At 56.3% G+C, this 23,288-nt stretch overlaps 1 protein-coding gene across 5 annotated transcripts in view; it reads right to left on the bottom strand.

Moving 5' to 3' along the window:
* Positions 1–643: 643 nt before the first annotated feature.
* The window catches only part of TRAPPC12 (trafficking protein particle complex subunit 12), a 73,630-nt gene continuing 50,985 nt past the window's right edge, over positions 644–23,288 (bottom strand). For 2 of the 5 annotated variants that reach the window (XM_047743761.1, XM_047743762.1), the window contains exons 7-12: positions 18,425–18,497; positions 16,055–16,128; positions 11,645–11,743; positions 5,323–5,423; positions 4,646–4,733; positions 644–4,443 (exon numbers count right to left, since the gene is read on the bottom strand). In XM_047743761.1, the coding sequence (XP_047599717.1) occupies positions 4,201–4,443; positions 4,646–4,733; positions 5,323–5,423; positions 11,645–11,743; positions 16,055–16,128; positions 18,425–18,497 (678 nt within the window). In that variant the 3' untranslated portion in view covers positions 644–4,200. Of the gene's footprint in view, positions 4,444–4,645; positions 5,429–11,644; positions 11,744–16,054; positions 16,129–16,568; positions 18,325–18,424; positions 18,498–23,288 lie in introns of those variants that run through there. The other 3 variants (XR_007129852.1, XR_007129851.1, XM_047743763.1) reach the window with 3 other exon arrangements.

The raw sequence follows: 23,288 nt of genomic DNA, 5'->3' as shown, positions 1-23,288 counted from the left end.
TCTGTCTTTGCCAGCCCTGAAACCTCCCCCGCCCGTGTTCGCGGCGGCCACGGATCCGGTGAGAGGACGACGCTGCGACGGGACCGTTCTGCTCTTCAGAACGGGGAAGGGAACCTTCGGCAGTGGGCGTCCAGGCTGTGGGAACAGGTGCTCAAGCCCCTGACCTCCCGCCAGAGACTCTGGAGCCTCTCCGTGCCTTTGCGGTGTAGACTTTCCACTCCCCGCTTCTCCAGGACTCAGAGCAGTGCTCGGAAATGCAGACTTGAGGGAGAGGTTTCTCAGCAGAGGGGGAGAGGGATGGGTTTACCTAGTTTGGCTCCCTTTTAGAGAGGAACTAAAAGATATTTGTGTCTATTAGCAACATGTTTTTGTGCCGCACGGAACCAAATTGTACCAGCAGGAAGCCTAGGTCTCTAGAAACCGGCAAATTGGTCTACGCGTTACAATCTAGAGAATACTAATGGGAGAGTTCGCAGCCGCGGCTGGCACCCTCCGGCTTCAAAATTCTAATGTGATCGAAGCCACTAGAAATAAGGAAAACACTCCCGTACGCAAGGAAAGTGTGATTTTGGTAAAAGGAGTTCTGAGGAACGCAGATAAGCTTTTGGTGAGGCCAAAGAAACCTGCAGGTTTGTGGAAAAAGGATCTTTAAAAAAAAAAAAGGTTTTATTGGTCAGAGAGCACATGCACGCGCAAGTGGGGGGTGGGGTGGGGAGGGCCAGAGGCGGAGGGAGAAGCAGACTCGCCGCTGAGCAGGGAGCCCCTGAGGAGGGCTCCATCCCAGGACCCTGGATCATGACCTGCACCAGATGCTTCACGGACGGAGTCCCCAGAAAAGGAAATCTTTGAAGAGAAATTTTAATGTGTAGTCAAGCTGGCTAAGGTTAAAATTTAGTTTTAATATCAGAGCAAGTGGAACAAAATTGGTTTTTACTCTTAAAATGAAATTTTCTTGGACTTCAGCTTTGCTGTTAACAGACTGTAAGTTTCTTTACCTTTTAAATAATGTGCCAAGGAGCCAAGATTGTGCACCAGGTCTTAAGTTCCTGGCACTTTGAAGAAAACGACCTAATTACTCTTTTCGACAATGGTCTGTGACCCTCTTCAGTCAAGTGTCCAAACGTGCTGATACTCTGGACAAAATTCCCAGAATTGAATTCTAAATAAGGCCCTCATTGACTCTAAGTTTTGAGAATTTCCAGAGGGTCCCTGGACCATCTCACAAGATTTGTTCCCACATACACGAAGAATGACGTTGGGTTAAGTAGGCTTATCTGGTGTGGACTTCTATGGAAAGCACGTCACATACGTGACGATAAACTTTCTTAGGTTGCACCGTAGGGGTGAGTATGAGTATGTTCTATGACTTACATGAACGTCCTAGAAACCTAGTATGTCCTGGAGACTGTTGGTTGTAATTCCCGTTATCTTAAAATGTACGGAAATGAGCACCTTGCTTGGCCAATTCCATTGTAACGAACTCTCCTGGGGTCGTGAGCAGCGGCAGTGGGAGTCCTGTCTGGCTGCAGACCCGCTGCTTTACCGTGATGCTGGGGCCCCAGCACTCCCGCAACGGCACCTCACCTTCAGGGAGAGTCCAGGAATGGACTCGACAAGGATGGGCTTCTGAGAATCTTCCAATCCGAAAAGTGAGCTGGGTACGACTTTCTGGAACTAATGGGTCACGGATTCGAGCGGAACAAGCGCTACACGGGGCTGCATGAATTCAGGAGAACGATAATTCCGGGACTTCCGCTTTGAAACACTGCCCGGCCTTTTGTTTTTCCAGATTTAGGGAAACCACCTTCTCTTCAGGTTTCAACTGTTTAAGATACACCTCTGTGAACTAAGAGGAAACGATGTTTCTTGCTACCTGATCCCTCCAGAATCTGCCAACTTGGTGTCCTCATCTTAGTGGCCTCATGCGTGAGGACTGTGCTCAGATTCCACGCCGGTGACAGGACAGGATTGAGGTTTGTTACGTTACTAGTCCTGACTAGAACATTCTATCTGAAAGCGACGTAAAGACTCTGAGATGATCAGCTTTTGGGAACTAAGGCTGACTTTATGGACCAGTAAGACCCTGGGGGAACATCATCCTGGCCCCTCGCTTACAGGATGCCTGGCAGCCTGGCCTGGTCTGCAAGGAAGGGCACTTCCTGGCAGGCCCAGAAACCTCAGGATATTTTGGGGACCTCGAGGAGAGAGGAATTCACCTAAATCTGTACGTACTGCGAGCAAAGTCTGACGGCAGGTCCTTGGTGTGGGTTCTTAGCCTCGAGAGGCTTTGAGATTCATCCAGGACCTTTTATGGAAAGTTCCAGCAAAGCAGATTTAATAGAGCCTATATGTGAGCCCTGTTTTCTGCACTTCTGTAAATAACCAGGCCGGGTCACTGAAACGACTTCACTGGGAACCAGATTTAGTCTTGCTCTGGGTTCTCTGATGGAAGTGGGGGGCTGTGCGGACCCTGTGCTTCCCTAGCATGCCTCCGCGGACCGCAGAGTCGACGCTGCTCCTGGGCTCTGAGGTTCTGTCTTCTGCCTGTAAAATGGACCAGGTCCCAACTTCTACTTTCCTCCTACATTTGGCTGCAACTCTCCAAACTGAAGTTCCCACCTCCCCCTGCCCTGCTCACTTGGGGCTGTTGGGCACCAGAACTGGCCGTTTCCTGCAGCCATGCCGGCTGGGGCCAGACCCTGCCCCCCACACACTCGGGGAAACCACCCCATGTGGACAGTCTCTGTGCCCACTGCTGTGTGGGCCACGCGGAAAGCTCACTAGTGACGGTCACACTGCAGGCCAGGGCCACCCGTCCGATGGCTCCCACACATCTGAAGCTGCTCTGAGCGCCAGGGCTCGGAAAGTGGGCGGCGGCCTGTGCCACTGACCCGGCCTGGTTTCCTGCTGTCCCCACAGAAAGGCCTCTTAGCAAACACAGGGTTACTTGCCCCCGGCCCGCCTCGGCAGTCTCTTGCACGCTGCTGCAAGAGGCCCAACTGCTTAATGGAACGGAGCTACTGTCAGGACTAGGAGACGAGGTCAGCGAGCCGCTCAGTTCCCCCGCGGCAGAAATTCCTGGAGACGTCAAAGGTAGGACCGTGGCAGGTGGAGGATATGTGTCCCCCATAGGCTACTTCGGCAAATGGATTATTTCGAGCTGAAGACAGGATGCAGCAGGCGTAAGGAAAACATTTACATCTCCCTGAACTACGTGGAAGGGTTTGGGGGGGCGGGTCTCGCTCAGAGGGGGAGCTGTTCCCGGCTATAAACTCTGACCTGTCCAGGGGGGCAAAGTTCTGTGAATCCCCCCGCTCTCCCCTGCCCCTGCCTTAGCTCAGGATGGCACAGAAGCCTCAATCGCCTGGCTAGTCCTTGGGACTCCTGTCCTTATGGGTCCCTTGTATGTAATTAAACCTTTCTCCTGTCACCTGGCTTATCAGACCAACCAGAGGACCTAGCGGGTAGGGCAGAAAACGCCTCCTGTTTCTCTGTAAATACTGAAGCGACTGCCCCGACACGCATGATGAAAAATCACCAAAATCGTGCTTGGTTCAGAAAGACGCCCGAGCGCACCTGCTCGTGCACTCTCTGTGTTCTCGCTCGGAGCGTGCCGCGTTCGGGGCCCCTCTCTCCTCCCTGGGACGGACGAACCACAGAAGAAATACGGTGGAATCTTACCCTGTCGCCGGGCCCGGCCACGGCGTGTGGTGTCAGCTGGAAAGGAATCGGGTGAATCAAAGTGACGTGTGTAGTTCTGGGATGTGAGGGGGAAGGAGAGCAGGGCGGGGCGGTCTGCTGGGTGTTTCTCTGCCTTTATGCCCAGATGTACGGGGATTTACAGAGGGAGCACAGTTTAGGATAGTTTTCAGCTTTTCTCCGAGCATATTCAAAATTACGAGATGAAGCAGCTCAGCTTCCGAAAATAAACAAAAGGGACCCAGGGCCTCCTCGGAGCCACTGCGGCCCCTGCCCGCCATCCCCAGAGCCTGTCACCCCCGGATTCCTAACCGCCGGCAGAGCCGCAGGCACGGAGCCCGCTGCAGTGGGACGAGCTGCCCGGCAGTCCGGCCTCCACGCGGCTCCACACGAAGACGGCCCCGCACCCGCCAGAGGCTTTATTGACTCCGCCAGTTGTTTCCTGTAGGAGCTCCCGCACACGCCGCTCACAGAGGCCCTGGGCTCCAGAGGGCGAGGGCCCTAGGCCAGCTTGAGGCACTGTGTGTTGAAGCTGTCGCCCTCCTTGCCGGCGACCGCCTCGAGCAGCGCCTGCTTCTTCTGCATGCTGCGGGAGGACTCCAGCTCGTACATGGTGGTCAGGTTGAAGAGCACGCTCTCGTGCAGGTAGTGCTTGGGGTCCTGCTGGACCATGGCCTCCAGCTGCCGGAGGGAGTCCTTGAGTTTGCCCAGGTAGAGCAGGCACACAGCGGCGTTGTTGTTGGCCTGGAGGGGAGGACGTGCGCACAGGGTCGGACCCGGCCGCCGGCGGTCTGCTGGGGGGGGGGGGGGGGCGGGCGTCCTGGGAGAGTGGCGGGGGGAGCCGCCGAGGCTGGCCCTGCCGGGAAACCCCACCCCCGCTGGGACAGACGCCCGCGGTCGCCGCACGGGCCCCGGCTGTGAGCCCCTGGCTCTCGTGGGACCTTACCACGGCATTTGTTGGGTCGATCCTGAGGATTTCTGTGAAGAATCTGTGGGCTTCGGCGAAGTTATTCTGGCCAAGGTGCAGGAACGCTCTGGAACACAAAGCACAGGGGGAGCAGGCAGGCAGAAGGGTGGAGGGCACGGGCAGGAGCGTGCCCCATCTCCTCGGGGTAACTCTGAGCAGCCTGGTGCTGGGGGCCGGGGGGACACCACAGCTGGATGAAGCACATCGTGCCCTGGCCGGCAGACCGCGCTCTTGCAGGTGACCTAGGACTTCAGTGCCTTCCTGCTGGACGAATGGACACTGGCGTGATGGTCACTTTCTGCAGTGGCGTGAGCTCTGCACTGGGCACAGGCTCCATCTTAAGGACACCCCCACCCCTACCCCCACACTGTGTGCGCGACTCCCGCAGACATGTAAACGGGGCATCAAAGCAGCTGGGGAGGCTAGAGAGGATAAACGTTTATACAAATTTATGTTGAAAACGGGGACAATATAAACACTTTAAAATCTGCTGAGACTGAAAGGTGCCTAAGTTCAAGGAGACGTCAGTGGGTGTGTTGGGTGGTGAGGGACTTGGGGGTCAGGTCTGGGCACCGGGTGGCACGCCTTCCCCAAGGGCTTTACTCAGGGCATTTGCGCTCTTGGGAAATTTGAGAAAATAGTCTTCAGAGGTTTACCTGTTCATTAAGACCATTGTCTTGCCTTGCGGCCCATCCGGTTTCTGGGCGACTTTCTCCACGTCTTGAAAATACTTCTCGGCTGTTTTTATGTCTCCAATCTGCTCTGACAAAGTCAGTTCAGGAGACGGGATCAGGAGGCGCGCGGCCGCACGCGCAGCCGCCCGGCACGGTAGGCTCAGAACATGCGCTTGCTCCGGGTGGGGAACCGGTAACGTCGCTGGTCATTACCCCTTACAGCGCCGGTCAGGACACGGGGGAAGGCCGGCGTCCCAGCTCGGGAACGAGGTGAATTACAGGCCTTCCTTGGCCTCAGTGGTTAATTTGTACCCTTTGAAAGGAATCCCAGCACCAAGTAAAATAATGAAGAACAACTTTCAAAGAGGGGACCAAGTGGGAGGACCCTAAGCTCAGCCGGTCCCACAGACGCGGCCAGAGAACGTCAATGCAAACAACCCGGAAGATGACCTCAGCGCGGCACAAACCCTACAACGGAAGGCAGAGAAGCCGGCACATCCGAGAGAGTAGGAAGGACAGAGATGCGGTTGGGAGTAAACCTTGGGCAGCACAGGAGGGGGGCCGTGGGTGCGGAGAGGGGTGAGAAATGGATGAACTCACCAGAGACACCACACGGGGCAGATGAATCCCCAGACCATCTGGACTTGAACACTAGACAGGCTGAATTGTGGAGTTTTTACAACAGCAGGACTTAAAGTCTGGAACTTTAAAAACCAGGCTGCTTGGCTCTGGGAGAGCCCGGAGGTACTGGGAAGCTGGGTCCCTGCCCTCACAGGGACAGCAGGGCAAACAGCCCAGGAGATCTAGATCAGAAGCAGCAGTTTGAAAACTGCCCGGGGCCTGAGGGAGGGGGAGTTCCTGAGGGACTTGTGCAAGAAAAGAGGGCGGCTGGCGGGCAGCATGCCCTCCCCTGCCCCCGGCACAACCACACAGCCATCCGGATTCATTCCTAACCTGCCTGTGTGCAACCCCTCCAGCTGGGCCCGCCACGTGTCCCCTCACCCAGAGGACCGGCACAAACCTACGCGTCCCTTGACTTCGCTGGGAGAATGCACACACCCTGTTAAAGCACCCCGTCCCTCCCGCGTGCCTGTACACATCTTGCAGTGGTCCCGCCAGCCCCAGTCTCCGTGGTGTCCGCCATCGCCCGTGGAAGAGGACTGCTGCACACAGCTTGTCACGCCACACCCCTGCAGGTGGGCACTTGGCAGAGTGGCCCTGGCCAGCCTTGTCTCTGTGGCAGCTGTGCGTCCTCCACGGAAGAGGTCCGGGGCCATGGCATTAAAAGCACACAACCTGCCTGCTCCTCTCAACGGCAGGAGACGTAGCTGACTTTCCTCACACAGAGAGAGGCAAACTAAGGAGACAGAGGAGCATGTCGCTGCTGAAAGAACAGGACGAAGCTGCAGCAACAGACCTGGGCAAGATGGAGATTAGTGGCCTCAGAGAGAAGTTCCTGATCATAAAGATACTCACTGGGCTTGAGAGAAGAGTGGAGGAGATCAGTAAAGCCTTAACACAGAGAAAAGAACCAGTGAGAAAAGAAGAACACAATACATGAAATTGAAAATACACTAGACGGAATCAGGAGCAGGTTAGAGGAGCAAGTTAGTGACCTGGAAGACAGAGTCATGGAAAGTAAGCGGAGCAAGTGACAGGAAACAAAAAGATGATGCAAAATGAAGGAAAAGACTTCGGGAACTCAGTGACTCCAACAAGTGTAATAACAGTTGCATTTCATGGGTCTCCGAAGAAGAGGAGGGCAAAAGGGCACAGAACATTTACTTGAAGAAATAACTGAAAACCTGCTGATCTGGGGAAGCAAACAGACACCCACATCCACGAGGCACAGAGAATTCCCATCAAAATCCACCCGAGCTGGTCCACACTAGACATGTAGTAATGAAAATGGCAAAAAGCAGCGACAGGGCAGGCGGCAAGAGAGAAGACAGTCACGTACAAGAAAAACCCCCAAGGCCTCCGGAGGATTTCGCAGCAGAAACTTTCCAAGCCAGAAGGGACGGGGGATGATGCATTCCAAGTGCTGAAAGGGAAAAACCTGCAGCTAAGAACCTCTGTCCGGCAAGTCCGTCGGGACAGGAGTGTGCTCGCTTCAGCTGCACGGATCCTAAAGCTGGAGCGACACTGAGAAGATGAGCTTGGCCCCAGCACAGAAGGAGAAATGAAGACTTCCCCAGACAAACAAAAACTAAAGGAATTCATGGCCACGAAACGAGTCCTACGAGAAATCTTACAGGGAACTTTTTGAAAGTAGAAAGAAGAGACCATAGGGAGAGTGAGAAAAGTAAGAAACACAAAAGCAGTAAAAATAAGTGTATCCATAAAAGTCAGTCAAGGCATTCACAAAATAAGTGATGTAAATAAATAGGACACAACAATAACCAAAACCTGGGGCGGGGGAGGAGTAAAGAACGGGCTCAAACTTCAGTGACCGACACACCAGCGCTGGCTGCCACAGGCGGAAGATGCTGCACAGAAACAGATCGCGACAACTCGAAACCGTTATTAGATGTGCAAAGAACAAAGAGAAAAGAGTATCACTAAAGAAAGTCAACAAACCATGAAAGACCACAAGAGAAGAAAGGATCAGAGAAAAACTACACAATCACACAAGTAACAAAATGGCAATAAGTACAAATCTATCAGTAATTACTCTGAATGTAAATGGGCTTAGTGCTCTGGACAAAAGACAGTGGGTGACAGAGTGCATTAAAACAAAATACCACCCGTATGCTGCCTACAAGAGATTCATTTTGGACATAAAGATGCCTGATGATGGAAAGTGAAAGGATGGAAATATATTTATCATGCAAACAGATGTGGAAAGAAAGCAGGACAGCAATGCTTCGGTAAGACAAAATAGACTTTAAGAGAGACAGAGAAGGGACACTATATACTAATAAAGGGAACCATCCAAGAAGGTATAAACAATGGTAAATATTTACGCATCCAGCATGGGAGCAACCAAATACACGAAACAGTTCGTGATAGTTCGTGACAAACGTGAGGAGGCTCGCTGACAGTAACAACAGCGGAGACTGCCAACACCCGCTCGTGTCAACGGACGCATCATCTGAGCGCATCATCAACAAGGAGACAACGGCTTCGAATGACACACGGGACCAGAGGAATCTAACAAATATATTTAGGACATTCCATCCTAAAGCAGCAGAATGCTTTCTTTTCAAGTGTGCACAAAACACTCTCCAGACCAGATCACATATTTGGCCACTAAACAAGTCTCAACAAATTCAAGAGGACTGAAGCCGTACCATGTACCTTTTCTGATCACAACGCATCAGAGAGGACACAGAACAGGAGGACGACCTGCAAAGACCATAGATACACAGAGGCAGAGTAACAAGCTGCTAAGTGATAAACGAGTCAACCAAGAAATCAAATGAACCAGAAACTGCACGGAAACAAGTGAAAATGAGGACACAAGGGTCCAAAACGTCTGACACACAACAAAACGGTTCTAGGAGGAAAGTTTGTAGCTCTACAAGCCTACCTCAAGTAGCAAGACAAGTCTCAAACAACCTAACCTTACACCTAAAAGAGGTAGAAGAAGAAGAGTAAACAAAACCTAAAACGAGCCGAAGGAAGGAAATTATAAAGATTAGGGCAGAGATAAATGATGTAGAAACTAAAACAACAACAACAACAACAAAAGAAAAACAAAACAAAACAAAAGCCCCAGGGGCACCTGGGTGGCTCAGTTGAGCATCTGCCTTCGGCTCAAGTTATGATCTTGGAGTCCTGGAGTTGAGCCCTGGGTCAGGCTCCCTGCTCAGTGGGGGGTCTGCTTCTCCCTCTCCCACAGCTGCTCCCTCCTGCTCATGCTGTCTCTCAAATAAGTAAATAAATAAATAAAATTAAAATAAACCCTCCCCCCCCATAAAACAGATCAATGAACCCAAGAGCTGGTTCTTTGACAAGATCAACAAAATTGATGAACCTCTAGCCAGACTCATAAAAAAAAAAGACCCAAATAAACAAAATCACAAGTCAGAGAAGAGAAATAGCCCACAGCAGAGAAACACAAACAGTTGTAAGAAAACATCACAAAAAATTAAACGCCAACAAATCGGACACCTGAGAATGGGTAAATTCCTAGAAACATAAACTATTCAAACTGAAGCAGGAAGACACAGAAAATCTGAACAGATCAATTTCCAGCTATGAAATTTAATCAGTAATAAACAATCTCCCAACAAACAAAAGTCCAGGACCAGATGGCTTCACGGGGAACTCTACGAAACATACAAAGAAGAGCTAATACCTATGCTTCTCAAACCATCCCAAGGAATAGAAAAGGAAGGCAAACTTCCGAATTCATTCTGTGTGGCAAGCATGACAATGATACCAAAACCAGACAAAGACACTACCAAAAAAGAGAACCGCAGGCCAATATCCCTGATGAACAAATATGTAAAATTCCTCAATAAGATATTAGCAAACGCAACCCAACAGTACATTAAAAAAAAAAACCATTTGCCACAATCAAATGGGATTTATCCCTGGATGCAAGGGTGGTTCAGTATTTGCAAATCAATCAATGGGATACTCACATCAGTAAGAGAAAGGATGAAAGCCATGTGATCATTTCAGTAGATGCAGGAAGAGCGTCTGACAAAGTACCATCCATTCATGATAAAAACCCTTAGCAGTGTAGGGTTCGAGGGAACACCCGTCAACGTAACAAAGGGCAAGCAGGGAAAACCACAGGTGACATCATCCTCAGTGGGGAAAGACTGAGAGCCCTTCCCCTAAGGTCAGGAACAAGACAGGGACGTCCACTCACCACTTTCATTCAACACAGTACTGGAAGCCCCAGCCCCAGCGATCAGGTAAGAAAAAGAAACAACAGGCATCGAAATTGGTAAGGAGGAAGCCAGACTTTCACTATCCGCAGATGACATGATACTATATATGGAAAACCCTCAAGACTCTACCAAAAAGCTACTAGAACTGACAAATTCAGTAAAGTCACAGGATATAAAAATCAGTGCATAGAAATCTATTGCCCCAGGGACTCCAAGACCACAGCTGGCCTCCAGTGTCAGGCTGTCCTTGGACCCAGTACGGGTCTCATCTGCTTCCCACGAACAAACAGTATGGGCCGGGGGTGGGTCAGGAGTAGGAGATGTGAGTGTGTGCGCGCGTGTGTGTGGATGACTGGGGGTATAGGAGTGTGTGTGTGTATGTGCATGGACTAGGGGTGTAGGAAGAGTGTGTGGAGATGTATGTGTGCGTGCGTGCATGGTGTGGAGTGTGTGTGTGTGTGTGTATGTGGCGTGGAGGACGGTGTGTGGACCCCTTTGGTGAGGAGAACCTGGGCCCGGGGCTGAGGGCCCTCGGTCAAGTCCTTCCTGTCACACTCATGTCTCTGCCGCTGGGGAGCCCCGTCTGCTACTGTGTGAAAGGGCCGGGGATGCCCAAGGGGGAGCGGCTCTGCACGGCGTGTGCCCACGTGAGCGGTGCCCCAGAGACGCCTGGCCGTTCTCCGACTATCCGGAACCGTCCTCGGCCCACACTCCTTTCCGCAGCCCCGGCTCGGGGACGTGACGGTGGAAGCCCTACGGGCGGAGGGGTGCCGCGGGCAGAGGCCGCTTGGCCTCAGCTGCAAAGGTGGGGCGGCCGTCCGGGGAGTGGCGGGCGTGAGGGGCGCATCGCCGAGCACCGGCCGGTCAGGAAGACGCGTCCCGGCGCTGGCGCTGCTCTTGCCTCGTCCTCGGCCCTGCGGGGCTGCCGCACGCTGGACTCTGCTCTTTCTAGCGAAACAGCGGCCCGTGACGCTAGGACCAGCCGCGTTCAGGGAAGGCTCTGTGTGGTGTTACCACCACTCTTCTGGGTGCGACAGGGGACTTCGGAGTCCCGTTTCGGGGCTTCTCCAATCGCGGTCGAGGGAGATGCCCGTCGGGGAGTTCGGCTTCCGGATGCCGCTACAGCCCGCGGGACTTGACAGAGTCAAACGAGAACTACTGTGAAGACCGAAACCCCGAACATCGCAGGTGAAATATTTACTGGGCTACTTCTTTTCTCTTTAAAATTTTATCTGTTTCAGACAGAGAGCGCCGGCCGGGGGAGAGGGAGGAGCAGGGAACCCGACGTGGGGCTTGATCCCAGGACCCCAGGATCCTGACTGGAGGCGAAGGCAGATGCCCACCCGCCAGAGCCCCCCTCCCAGATGCCAGTCTGTGCTGTTTCCTATGCATCCCGGGCCGCCCAGATGGCCCCAGAGGGGACGGGCCGCCCGAGCTCGTGGCTGGCGTGGTCGTACCTGGAGGAAGATCCGGCCGATGCCGCTGAGCAGCTGTGGCTCCTGCTCCGGGCAGTGCTGGATAGCCGCGTGGTACGCGTCCACGGCCAGCACGTAATCCTGCGGGCAGAACACCGGGGACACTTCGGGTTAGAGAGGTCATGCTCAGGTTTAGGACGCTAGTGGCTCAGTAGCCGCACATTCACACGAGGAGAGCGGGCCCGGGAGTGCGGGAGCCGCTGGGGGGCGGGAGACCCAGGGCCGGAGCTGGGCCCTCAAAGGGCCTGATGGTCCCTCAGTGTTGCCACCTCAACGGCAACAGGAATTCGCTGGCACGAAACCATCCGTGAACTGGTGACTTTCATCCTATTTCTCACTCAAGTCCCTAGAGCAAATCTATGAACAGCATCTCTTAATGTTTCCTACGCTAGAAATGGAGGGAAAGTCCTCACACACACGACACCCCGCACCAAACACCATAGCGGGGGGCGGGCCCGAGGTCCTCTGTGGGGATCCCCCCACCACGCTGGGAGATGGCGCCCATGACTCCGGCTGTGCCAGAGCTGGGTGCGCGACCCCGCTGGCCACCGAGCCGGTCGTGCGGGCTGCCAGCGGCCTCCGCCAGCCCCTCTCGGTCGTCGGAGTGCCTCCATGCCGCCGTGGGGGAGCGGGCCGGCCCGGCCATCTCCGCGCCTCCCCTGCTGCCCCACCAGTGCTGGCCCGCGGGGGGCCCCGGTCGATGCTGAGTCAGGAAAAGCCTGTCCGGCCACAAGGAAGAGGTGGAACCCGCCATTTCTCTCGGGCGACAAGGTCCCCTGGCAGTGCTGCCGGAGACGCTGGCTCGTCTCGGGCCCCCCAAAACCCCGGCTCTTTGGAACAGCAGCGATCATGGGTGTTTACAGAGCAGGCCTGGCGCGGCCGCCGTGCTCTTCGGAGTCCCAGCACGCGGCCACGAGACACGAGGCAGCAGATGCGCGGTCACCCCCGCAAGTGCTTTATTCCTCCGCATTTGCAGGCAGAGCCAAGCTGCCCGTGTGCTCACTCAAGTGGTCTACAGACCGGTGACCAGTAAAATCCCAGTTTCGCAGGAGAATGAAAAAACTCTCTCCAGTCTGGAACCTTCCAGGGACGCTCATTAAGACAAATCTTATTCAAATGACTCACAAGGACCCTGACAGCACCCACCTGTCCTTCCCCCTGGCGTTCTGCTAACTGTCACGGCTGCCCATAGCGGGGCTGCACGGTTTGAGGGTTGTGTATCGTGCACACGTGTGTGAACATGCATGACTGTGCCAGTGTGTGTGTGAGATGTGTGGCTTATGCACAACCGTGAGTGCAAGCATAAGTGTGAGAGAGCAAGCATGTACATGGGCGTGTGTACAAGCACGAGCAAGTGTGCGTGCAAGCCTGAGTATGAGAAACCAAGTAGATACGTGAATGTGTGCACAAGTGTGAGCACAGGGGTGCACGAGTGAAATGTGTGCACAAGTGTAAGTGTAAGTGTGGGAGTGGGTGGACAAGTGTGTGCTGAGGCCCCACTCGGCGGCTGGTGTAGGGCCCCAGCAGAGTGCACAGGACGCCCCATGGGCGCCAGGGACAGTCACGTCCTGTAATTCAACGGCGGCCCCTTGCTGCCACTTCAGAGAGAACAGAAGGCAGGTCTGATGTTCCTGGTAGCGCTAGAGTGTCACTGACACATGCCGGCCTACGGACATGGTGGCCTGCCCACTTCCACGGAAGTGCAAGTCCACGGAAGCCAGCATCACGGCCTCACAGCTCTGCCTCGGCGCTTCCGGCCAGGAGCCAGCGCTTCCGCAGACTGGTCCGAGAGAACGGTCAGAGCACCAAGCACTGATCCTGGTGGGGTTATTGTGCTGCGGACCTGTGAAAGCACCACCCTCCGGGCAGAGTGAACCAGGGCAGGTGCACAGGCGTGGGACGTGTGTGGGGAGGCCGGGGAGGCCGGCCCGTCAGACCCCAGGCAGCGGCGGCGGCGCTAATGGTGCCTGCAGCCCATGGGGGACATGGCCCGGGAGTGGCTGCGGCTTCGGGACGGGCTTGGCCACGTTTCAGGGAGCCCATTATCAAATAAAGCCCAGCAGGAGCTTGTCACGGAGCTTCCCTAAGGGATTATCATTGCCTGAGATGGTTTATTTACTGGAAGAGGAGGGAACACAGCCTCTTAAATGGAAAGTGGCTCAAGTGAGCTCTTCTGGGAGCGACCGGCCCACGGCGGACAGCGCCCCAGGCTGGAAAGGCTGCGAGGGACCTGCTGACGGGACGGGCCTGCTTCAGCAGCTGCTGCTTTGGAGGCCTGAGGGGTTGCATGGACGTCCGAAGGGGGCAGAAGCCAGCTGATGTGGCTGCGCAGCCCCTCGGCTGGAGCCTACGTGGGGCCAGGAGGGGTCATCGGCCCCCCGAGGCAGCAGGCCTGTGCCGTGTGACTCGGCCTGTGTGGCTCCTGCCGGGCGTGGCACCCAAGGCCCACCACGGGTCCAAGGAGAGGAAGTGCGATTTATAGCATGGGACTGGGCCAGTCTCCCAGGCCACGGCACTCCTGTCCCAGAGCCCCACGGCATGTCCCACGAGTATTCGGGGCGGAAATGTACGAGCTGATTTCCCATCATCCGAGAGCATTTGTTTTGCTGGAACAGAAACGTACTGACCATAACTGAAGGGCTGATGACATGACATGCTGTCGGCCAAGCATGAGCCACACGAGTCGCCACGAGCCACGCACGTGCTCCCCGCGTGGCCAGAGAAGGTGCACGCGTGCTGGCTCAGGCCTCCACGGCACGGCGTTCCCTCTTCTTAACTCATCAAAGTGTTAGATGTGTGGAAAATTCCAATTAAACTGCCTTCCTCGTGAAGTATTTCTGAAACCAGAGCAGGCTGTCTCGGGTCCCGGCCAAGCAGACAGCAAAGTCACATGGGGGCTCGCTCGTATCTCACCGTCGCCGCGCGGGCAACACAGGCACTTTATCCCGTAATCGTCTACTACTGTGTCTTCGCGATGCAAATACAAATCGGCCGGTGGAACACGTAACGTCCCTCCCAGGTAGTGTCAGCCCCCGACGAAGGAAACGTCAGCCCCGTGACTGTACGGGCGGCTCCCCCTCTGCACAAGCTGCTGGGGCTCCCGAGCGGCTGCCGCAGCCCCAGGGAGGGAGGCTGGGGCATGGGGTTCCAGAGCTGGGGAGAACGGCCCGTGTGCCAGGGCAGAGGGGATGGGGCCAGGCTCTAGGGAGGGACCTGCTCACTGCCAAGGCTGCGGGTGGGAGAGAACACGCTCCCTCCTGCCCACACATGTGCCTGGGGCAAGACCATGAGGGATGTCGCCACACGGGCCGCCACCTTGTCCGAAGCCCCCAGGGCCCACACAGCAGGGAGCCGGCTCTGCGCCCGTGCACTGAGGGGCGTGGCATCAAGGTCAGAGCCAGGGTCCAGGGCTCCTGGACATGAAGGGCGTGGCAGAGTCACTGTCTGTGCCCTTGTGTCCCACCCCTACAGGGCCACCTGGATGGGAGTCACGTCCTGCCCAGTGCAGGCTGCCTGGGGGTGCGCCCAGACCACCCGTCCTCTCCCTGACCAAGCAGGCGCAGGGCTGTGCTGGGAACGCACGCCCACAGCCAAGCCCTCCACGCCGCACCCAGGGTACGACCTCACACGCAGGGCCGCAAGGGGCAGATGTGTCACACCAGGGCCAAGTGGGACTCACTCCGCGAGGAGCCGCCTGCTCTGCTTTGCTGAAAATCAAGCTCAGGAATGACCTTGGGCTGACCTGTGGGGGACTCAGGCTCTCGGTCTCATAATAGCTCCCGAGGGGTCTGGGACTAAGTGACTCCCACAGCGGCCTTCCCTGTGCCCCTACCCGGGGCCCCAGCTGAGCCAGGTCCCCAGAGGAGGAAGGAGCTGAGGACACTGCTCTCAGCTGCCAGGGGCCCGCGGGAGACCGGGCTGGAGGAAACAAAGGAGCAACTCCGGACGTCAGACTCCCGGACGTGTGGGCGGCCTCCTTGGGGTGGGGGGGCGTCCCCGAGACACAGGGGTCGTGGGCAAGCCCGGCTCCAGATGCCATGGGCATCCACGGGCACGTCTGGTCAGGAAAAGGGAAATCACCCCTCTTCCCCGGGGACCTTTCTGGGATGGAATCCAGAGAAAACCATCGAGGCCGGGGGGTGGGTTGGAGGGAGGGAGGGAGGAAGAATGATGATTTTAGTTAAATCATCGAGACCCACGTTTGAACCATCAGACTTGACACTGTGAACTCGGTGTTTGCTGATGCCTCCCTCACTGCGAACTAACGTCAAAGTCACAGTGTCACCGAGCTCTCTGCTCGGGCAGCGCCTCCCGCTCCCCGCGGGGCCCCTCCTCACAGGGTCCCGGCGCCCGGCACGGCTTCTGTGACACCCTCTTCCAGAACCGACGTACCTTCATCAGCAGCAGGCAGTTGGCCATGGAGCACATCACCCGGCCCAGGCGGGACCCCCACAGCTGAATGGAGGCTGCAAGAGAGGGGAGGGGTGAGTGCGCACAGGTCAGAGGCACGTCCCCTGCTGAGCACGGGGCGTCGGGCCAGCGCCCTTGGCTCGGGAAGGAGAACAGGTGCAGAAGTGCCACAGCAAGGAGAACGGGAGGGTAGTGGGTCAGCTTCAGGGCAGAGAGGAGACCACACAGCCCAACCAGAGCCACGCTCACGGACAATGAACACACGGGTCTGCCCGCGGTTGCAGTCGCTGCCCAGACGCTGGACACCTCTCCGGGTGACCTCTGGGGGCGCCGCCTGGCGGCAAGAGCGGGCTGGCAGAGGATGGCCCACCAGTGCGTCTGCACACCGAGCTCTGCCTTCTCCAGGCCCCACTGCAGAACCTTTCAGATGAAAACTCTACTCATCCCGCCTTCAGACTGAGCATCGGTGTGGGAAGGGCACAGACGTACTGCTTAAAAGGTCAGGAGCACTCTCGCATGGGAGGGAGGAGGTCGGCAATGACGCAGAACCGAAGCCGGCTCCACACGGGTGTCTGCCCAGTGGTGGCCTGTGGTCACACACATGGCCCGGGAGGAAGGTGGGAATGGGAACAGGAGGGCACAGGAGGAAGGTGGGGATGGGGGGACACGGGAAGCATGGTGGGAGTGTGGAGGGCAGCGGAACATGGTAGGACCAGGACGGGGAGGAGGGTGAGGGTGGGTGGGTTGGGCAGGACTTGGAGGAGGGAGGGGTGGAGAGGCAGGTGGCAGGGGCACACTGGCGCGGCCGGCCGGTTCAGCTGAGGGCAGGGGCATACTTGCACGACTCGACTTTGGCGAGCCTGCCTTACCCTGAATCTGACTGTCCCGCTGGCCCACTGTGGCGTGACAACCTTCTAGAAATTATGCTTACTCTTGGACTGCTTAAGAACACATAAACCTAACTGCCAGAATTAAGAACTTAACTCACTTCGCCTTCCAGCAATTAGAAATACATCAGCTGCTTACAACATCATTTTTGTGGAAGGAAAAATTCTCAACAGTATCATTTGTTAATGAACATAAAACATGGACTGTCTCAGTGAACTGTGGTTTATCTCCAGACTTCTTTCAAGCGCCAATTCTCCCCCTATTTACCCTGCAGTCTGTTCATGATGACCCTTAGTTATCCTGGAACTGCTTTCTGGAATCTAGTACCTACCTGCTGATTCCCCTGCAAGAGGCCCTCCGTGAGGACAAGTGACCACGTTCAGACAATGCCCGAGAACGAGATGTCGGAGGGTGAGCGACCTCCCTCCTTGCTCACCCACCTGCAGCTACCCTGCTGGGAAGGGTGTGTACATGTGCACACACACACACACACTCCCCTACACACCTGGCTGTCGTCTGGGATTTCTCAGAGGATGCTATATTTAAAGCAGAAATGTAGCCCAGGGTGGCTGGGCCCGAAGGCAAATACCTCTTGCCCACGCTGCTCTTCCCTTCTCCCGTCTCCTGGGCACAGCCAGGGTCAGCACACCCCCGGGGGCACCAGCTCAGCCCTCCACCCAGACCGATCTCCTCCCCAGGCCATCTCGCCTGCTCTTGGCCCACCAGTCCTCCCAGAGCTGCTTCAGAGGAAGCCCACGGCATGCCAGAATAATGCACGCCGGCCAGCGGTCAGCACAGCCCGCTCCGAGTCGGGCCCCTGGAGGTGAGACAGAGTGGCACCGATGCTGGGGGGAAAGGGGAGGACAGGCCCTGAGGAAGGAGAGGTAGGTGAAGGGCTTCTTGGGAGGCACCATTTGAGTTGGGTTTTGAAGCATAATTAGTCCATCCTTACTGTTCTCAAGAAATGGCATGATCTCAAAATGCAGCTGGCTCCCAGCAGCGCGGTGCCCAGTGTCAAGACTGAGTTCGTCAGCCTGGCCTCCTCGGCTATGTGCAAGGCTCTCTTCCTCTCCTCAGCAGGCCCGAAGGGCCTCACACTCCCCCTGCCAAGGCTGTGGCTCTGGCAGGCAGACCCTCCCAGGAATGCCCCTTCCAGGAAGGCCTGAGCTCCCCTCCTTCCCAGCACTTACCCAGCATGGAAGCCACACTGGTTTCTGGATTACTGGCTATAGGTGGGTCCTCTGTACTCAATGGGGCTGCCTGTGGGCAGCCCTCACTCCTGTGTTTGCTCTTCATGTACCAACAGTGCCAGGCCCAGTGCCTGGCTTCCCGAATCAGGAACGAGCCGATGAACTCCTGCATTACTGAGTAATGGGTGGAAAGGGATGAGGCACAAGAAAACCTCTGGGGCCGAATCTTCTGACAGCTCTCGGTAATTATTTAGTGAGAAGTCTGCCTGCTGACCTTGCCTGTTCTCCGGTGTGATGCTGCTCATGGTCCCGTCTTCAGCGAAGCCTCGCTCCAGATTTGTTAGGATCTGCAGTAATTCCAAGTCAGAACAACAAAATCATAAAAAATGAAATCGCTTCTAGACTTCGTCACAACACATTCTAGGAGGAGCAGATTTCCCTGTATGCAGACCGACTTGTCAAGGGCTGCTTCACACAGACACACTTTAAATACCTCCATTCGCCCCCCAGGGAGGCCCAGCGGAAGGGAAGCCTCTCTGGCGGGTGGTGGAGACGGGGTTTATGGCGCTTGTGAAGCTGTCGGAGACATCAGACATCGGGCAGATGTTTTCTCTTTGTAAGAAAGGCGTCAAGCATGTTACCCATGAGGAAGATTATTCACTTCTGTGAAAATACCCCTCTCGTTCCTCCAGGGCCCCGTGGTGGGTGTGGCCTTTTTATTTTATTTTTTTTGTTTTTTTTTTTAAGATTTTATTTATTTATTTGACAGACAGAGATTACAAGCAGGCAGAGAGGCAGGCAGAGAGAGAGGAGGAAGCAGGCTCCCCGCTGAGCAGAGAGCCCGATGTGGGGCTCGATCCCAGGACCCTGAGATCATGACCTGAGCCGAAGGCAGAGGCTTTAACCCACTGAGCCACCCTGGGTGTGGCCTTTTAAAATGTATCAAATACTCTCAGAGCAACTGTCACTTTCCATGGTGTCCACGGATTGGGTCCTAACTTTGGGTTTCTTCTTTTGTGTTTAGGCTTTTCTTGGAAAGGAAAAAAGGCTGTCGCCCCTGGAATCTGGGTAGAGAACGTGTGTTTTGAGTGGCAGGACGAGGGAAGCAGAGCATGGAGAGTAAAGGCTTCTCTGGGGAGAGAAAGAAAGGGCTAACTGAAGAGACGCTGGGTCAGAGCGGTCCTTACTGCCTCAGGGCACGGGCTTTCGGGAAAAATCCTTTCGTGCATGGGATCCCTTGCCAGTTAACGTCTCCCTCAGTGAGCCACGGGCTCTGGGCGTTCTCACGCCTGGGCCCCGTGGACACGGCAGGGAGGGTGAGCGGGGCCTGTCAGCACCTGCAGGAGCCCCTCGCTCACTCCGGCCACGCTGGGCTCAAAGGTGGAACCACGGAGGGTACCTAGTAGGGTCTAAACAGGGCGACATGACATATTTCAGCCAATCTGACCAGGAAAGGAAGTCCTTGCGCCTCGGCTGGAATGGAGGCTGGACGGGAAGAAGGCGCCAGCACGGCTGAAGAAACAGTTGGCACGGCATCCTCCTGGTCGCGGGGTGGGACGCGGGGGAGGAGCGGCTGTCTAAGCAGAGGCATGCCGCAGACACCGTGACAGCAGGGTCACGGGGTGGCCTTGCGCCACGGCCTCTCTGCGGGTGGCCGAGGACCTACCTCCGGGGCCACCGTATCTGCAGCCAGAGCTGAGTCACAGGACGCCAGGAGTCCGGGGGCTGGAGCAGTGACTGCGGAGGGAGGTGGGGGCAGAGCTGGCAGGGGAAGGGCGGGCGACTGCAGGGCGGCAACAGAAGAGAAATGTCCCAGGAAAGGAAATGGGAGCCCTGCCCCTCTGGTGCCAACATGCAGACTTCACACAGGCCTCACGTGCTCAACTCTGGAACATCAGTTCTGCGAAGGGGAGTGACATCAACACCACCAACCCAAAGCCCCAGCTGTCTAGTCTACAACCATGGTAAGGTCCCATTTCCTGTCCCCATCCCTTCTGCCCTTGACAAAATGATGGAGGCCCATGTCCAGGTCAGACACTGACAAGTACTCCTGGGTCTCCCCCCACAGCGAGCAAGGCAGGACGCACCAGCCCGGTCCATAGCCGCACCCCATTCACACTCCTCCAGAAATCCTCTAAGTTCATGGACCCTGGAGTACACGTGACCTTGGCATCTGGTATTTTAAACTTCAGGTTCTGATTTGTATGCCTGTGGTGTGACCCCAAACCCTGGACTTTTAATGAGCTTCAGATAACATTCTGGGGACCGATGGTCTGGGGACCAGTTTGAGGGAAAGCTCCGGGGAAGGAGCCTCGTGCCTCTCCCTTTGGTGGGCTGTCACGGGCTGCAGGGGACGGGGGGAGTTTTGGGTAATAGGTTTTATGCACGAAGCATCCAGTGTACAGACAACTGGTGGCTGGTCCTAATTCAAGGACCCAAAGGTTAACAACCTACTTGAGTCAAGACCAAAATGAGAGCAGTTCTTCTCTACAGGGGCTTGGATTTCTCTAGAAAGTCCCGAAACCTACCTATCCTCACCACGGTCTCCTAGGGGAACTTCTGGAAGAGGCTTTCCAAAGTGAAAAGAGGTTTCTTGGAGCTGCTTCAAGCCACTCAAGGAATATTAAACACTTCATGGACCAGGCACCATGCCAAGTCGCTGGTCTACACCCCGATCTAAACTGCACACAGCCCTGAGGCAGCTGGTGACCCCCCACATCTACAGATGAGGAGCTCGGGGCTCTCAAGCATCAGTCACTCTGCCAGGAAGAGCCTGAGTTGCCCCGGAAAGCTTCCCCGCCTGCCTGACTCTAGCTCCTCCCAACCACTGCTGTGGACACTGTCCTCCGGGGGTTCACACCCTGAAAGAGCGTTCTCCGCTTTTCATGCAGGTCACAGAAGGAGAGACTACGCAACACGAAGATACACAAGTGTGAAATGCAGAATTCCAGGCCTTCTCATTCCACTGAGGCCCACTCCCCTCCCTGCTGGGCTAGCAGGCCCCAGTCGGGCTGTACCGGTCCCTAACTTCTGTGCCCCGTGGTTCACTTCTGGGGCATCAGATTTCATGCTACGTCGCAGCTGCTGAGGGCGCGGCCCACATTCCCAAGTCCACGTCCTGGGACTTGCAAGGATGCAAACTGACGTGCCTAAGGGTGTAAATTTCCACCACGAGTTAAGACAAATCTTGCAAAACTTCAATGACAGGGACACCTGGGGGCTCCTGTGAGCAACACTCTGAACATGCACGGGCCAGGAGCCTGAGCCTCTCCCAGCCTGATCCCCAACAACGAGGACGCTCCTGTCACCTCCTGCTAGTGCTCTCCGGGGACGCACAGTGGGAGCCTGAGGATCTATGGCAAAGGGCAGAGACGCGCCTCGAGCCAGGAAGCAGGAGCCGTCTCCAATCTCTTAAGACCTCTCCCCACCCGCCAATCACTCCCACCTTATCTGATTAAGCCACAATCAATTTGCTCTCTGCTGGAGCAGCAGGAAAGGGGGGCAGTGGAACCGTCCGGGTCAGGCGAGGCCTGGCAGTGGCCAGACGTTGCTGGCGTGCTGATGGCCAGCCTCCTCGAGCGCTCCTGAAAAGCTGGCCAGTGGGGCTGACAATGGCCGTTCCCGGCTCCACTCTTACAAGATACTAACCCTTCCTAGAAACAGCTCTCTTCTCTGCCTTACTAGCACTCATCAGTAGAGATAACCTGCATCGACACTGCTGAGTGCGTTCTTTCTAGAGTTTTCCAGAGCACGCAGACACGTGTCTTCCCCCCCAGCTCCTTCTGCTGGGGGGGGGGGCCTCTAAACCAGCACTTCTCTGACACGGTACCCGCTGCCAGGCTCACCTGGGGTGTGGGAGGGACGAAGCTGAACTCAAAACCACAGCCGTGGGTCCGTATCGGCGACGGCCCAGCCTCAAGCTGCTCTGACATCATTGATGGGCTGGATCTACTCCAGCCAGCAGGGCCAGACACGTGTTCTTCCTGCTGTTTCCCAACCTTCCTGGCCTGGGAAGGTGTCTTGGGGTTGGCGGCAGAGTAGCCTGCAGGGCAGCGAGAGGACGGGCCCGCAGGAAGGAGGCACCGGCTGCTCCGACCGCGGTCCCCACTTTCCACGCCCTGGGAGCACGGCAGACTTGTTTAAATCCAGGTACATGTCACCCTTCACTGGTGCAGTCATGCTTAGCCAAACACTTCCGACCTTACGGCAGAGACCCCGAGTGACGTGCTGCTGAAGCCGGGCTGCGGCAGGACCCACGGCCACGACCTAATCTTGGGCTCCCCAGTAGGATATGCGGAGTCCCCGGCCAGCCTCTTGGGAGTCTTCCACGTTGGGGAAAGCCTGGCCTCCTCTGCGCCATGGCTGGTGGCCACCGAGAGCCACACGCTGCCCTGCTTACCAGGAGCCAGACCACCCCTGGGCCACCTCCGGCCACCGGCCGCGCCACTGGCTTGCCTTCGCCTCCCGTTGCCCTGCAGGCCCGTGTAGTTTCTGGCAACAAAGAACAACTAACTGTAAATCGAATAGACGCTAACACAACGTGAGACTGGGAAAGCATACACAACGGCCCGTGTTCCCAGCGCCCGCAGAGCTGACAAGCAGCCGCGCTCCCCTGCAGTGGTTCGGACTCAGCTCCGAGACCGGCCCACGCCCTGTGGCCCACCGCCCTGCGGCCCACCACCCTGACCGGCCCACGCCCTGCGGCGGGCTTCCACAGCTAGTCGCGGGTCACGAAACATTCCCCACGTCACAGCTGTAACGGCCAAGACAACCATCTGGAAGCCACACCAAGCCTTGATACCCCAGGCCTGGCTGGTCCTGGGACACCCCACGTCCGCTGTCTCCGGTACGCCCCAGGTCCTGTGTCTCTGGACACCGCACATCCGGTGCCCTCCTTCTGTGCTTAAGGTGGCACAGAGTGGAATCAAGGGGAGAGCCCCATCTGGGCTGTCTCCCAAGAAGGTGGGTGATGGAGCCTGCACCTGCAGAGAGAACGCCGGTCCCCTGGGCTGCGGCCGCGGGTGGCGGCGGTTCTTCATCCGCCCCAGCTGCTCCCTGCGGCTGCTGCAGAAGGAGGTGGTCTCTTCCCGTTCGGGAGCTCCACGCTGGGGCCGAACCTGCGCTCGGGGCAACGACCG

Source organism: Lutra lutra, chromosome 9 (genome assembly GCF_902655055.1).
Source record: "Lutra lutra chromosome 9, mLutLut1.2, whole genome shotgun sequence".
NCBI lineage: Eukaryota > Metazoa > Chordata > Mammalia > Carnivora > Mustelidae > Lutra > Lutra lutra.
This window is presented reverse-complemented; position numbering and strand designations above follow the sequence as displayed.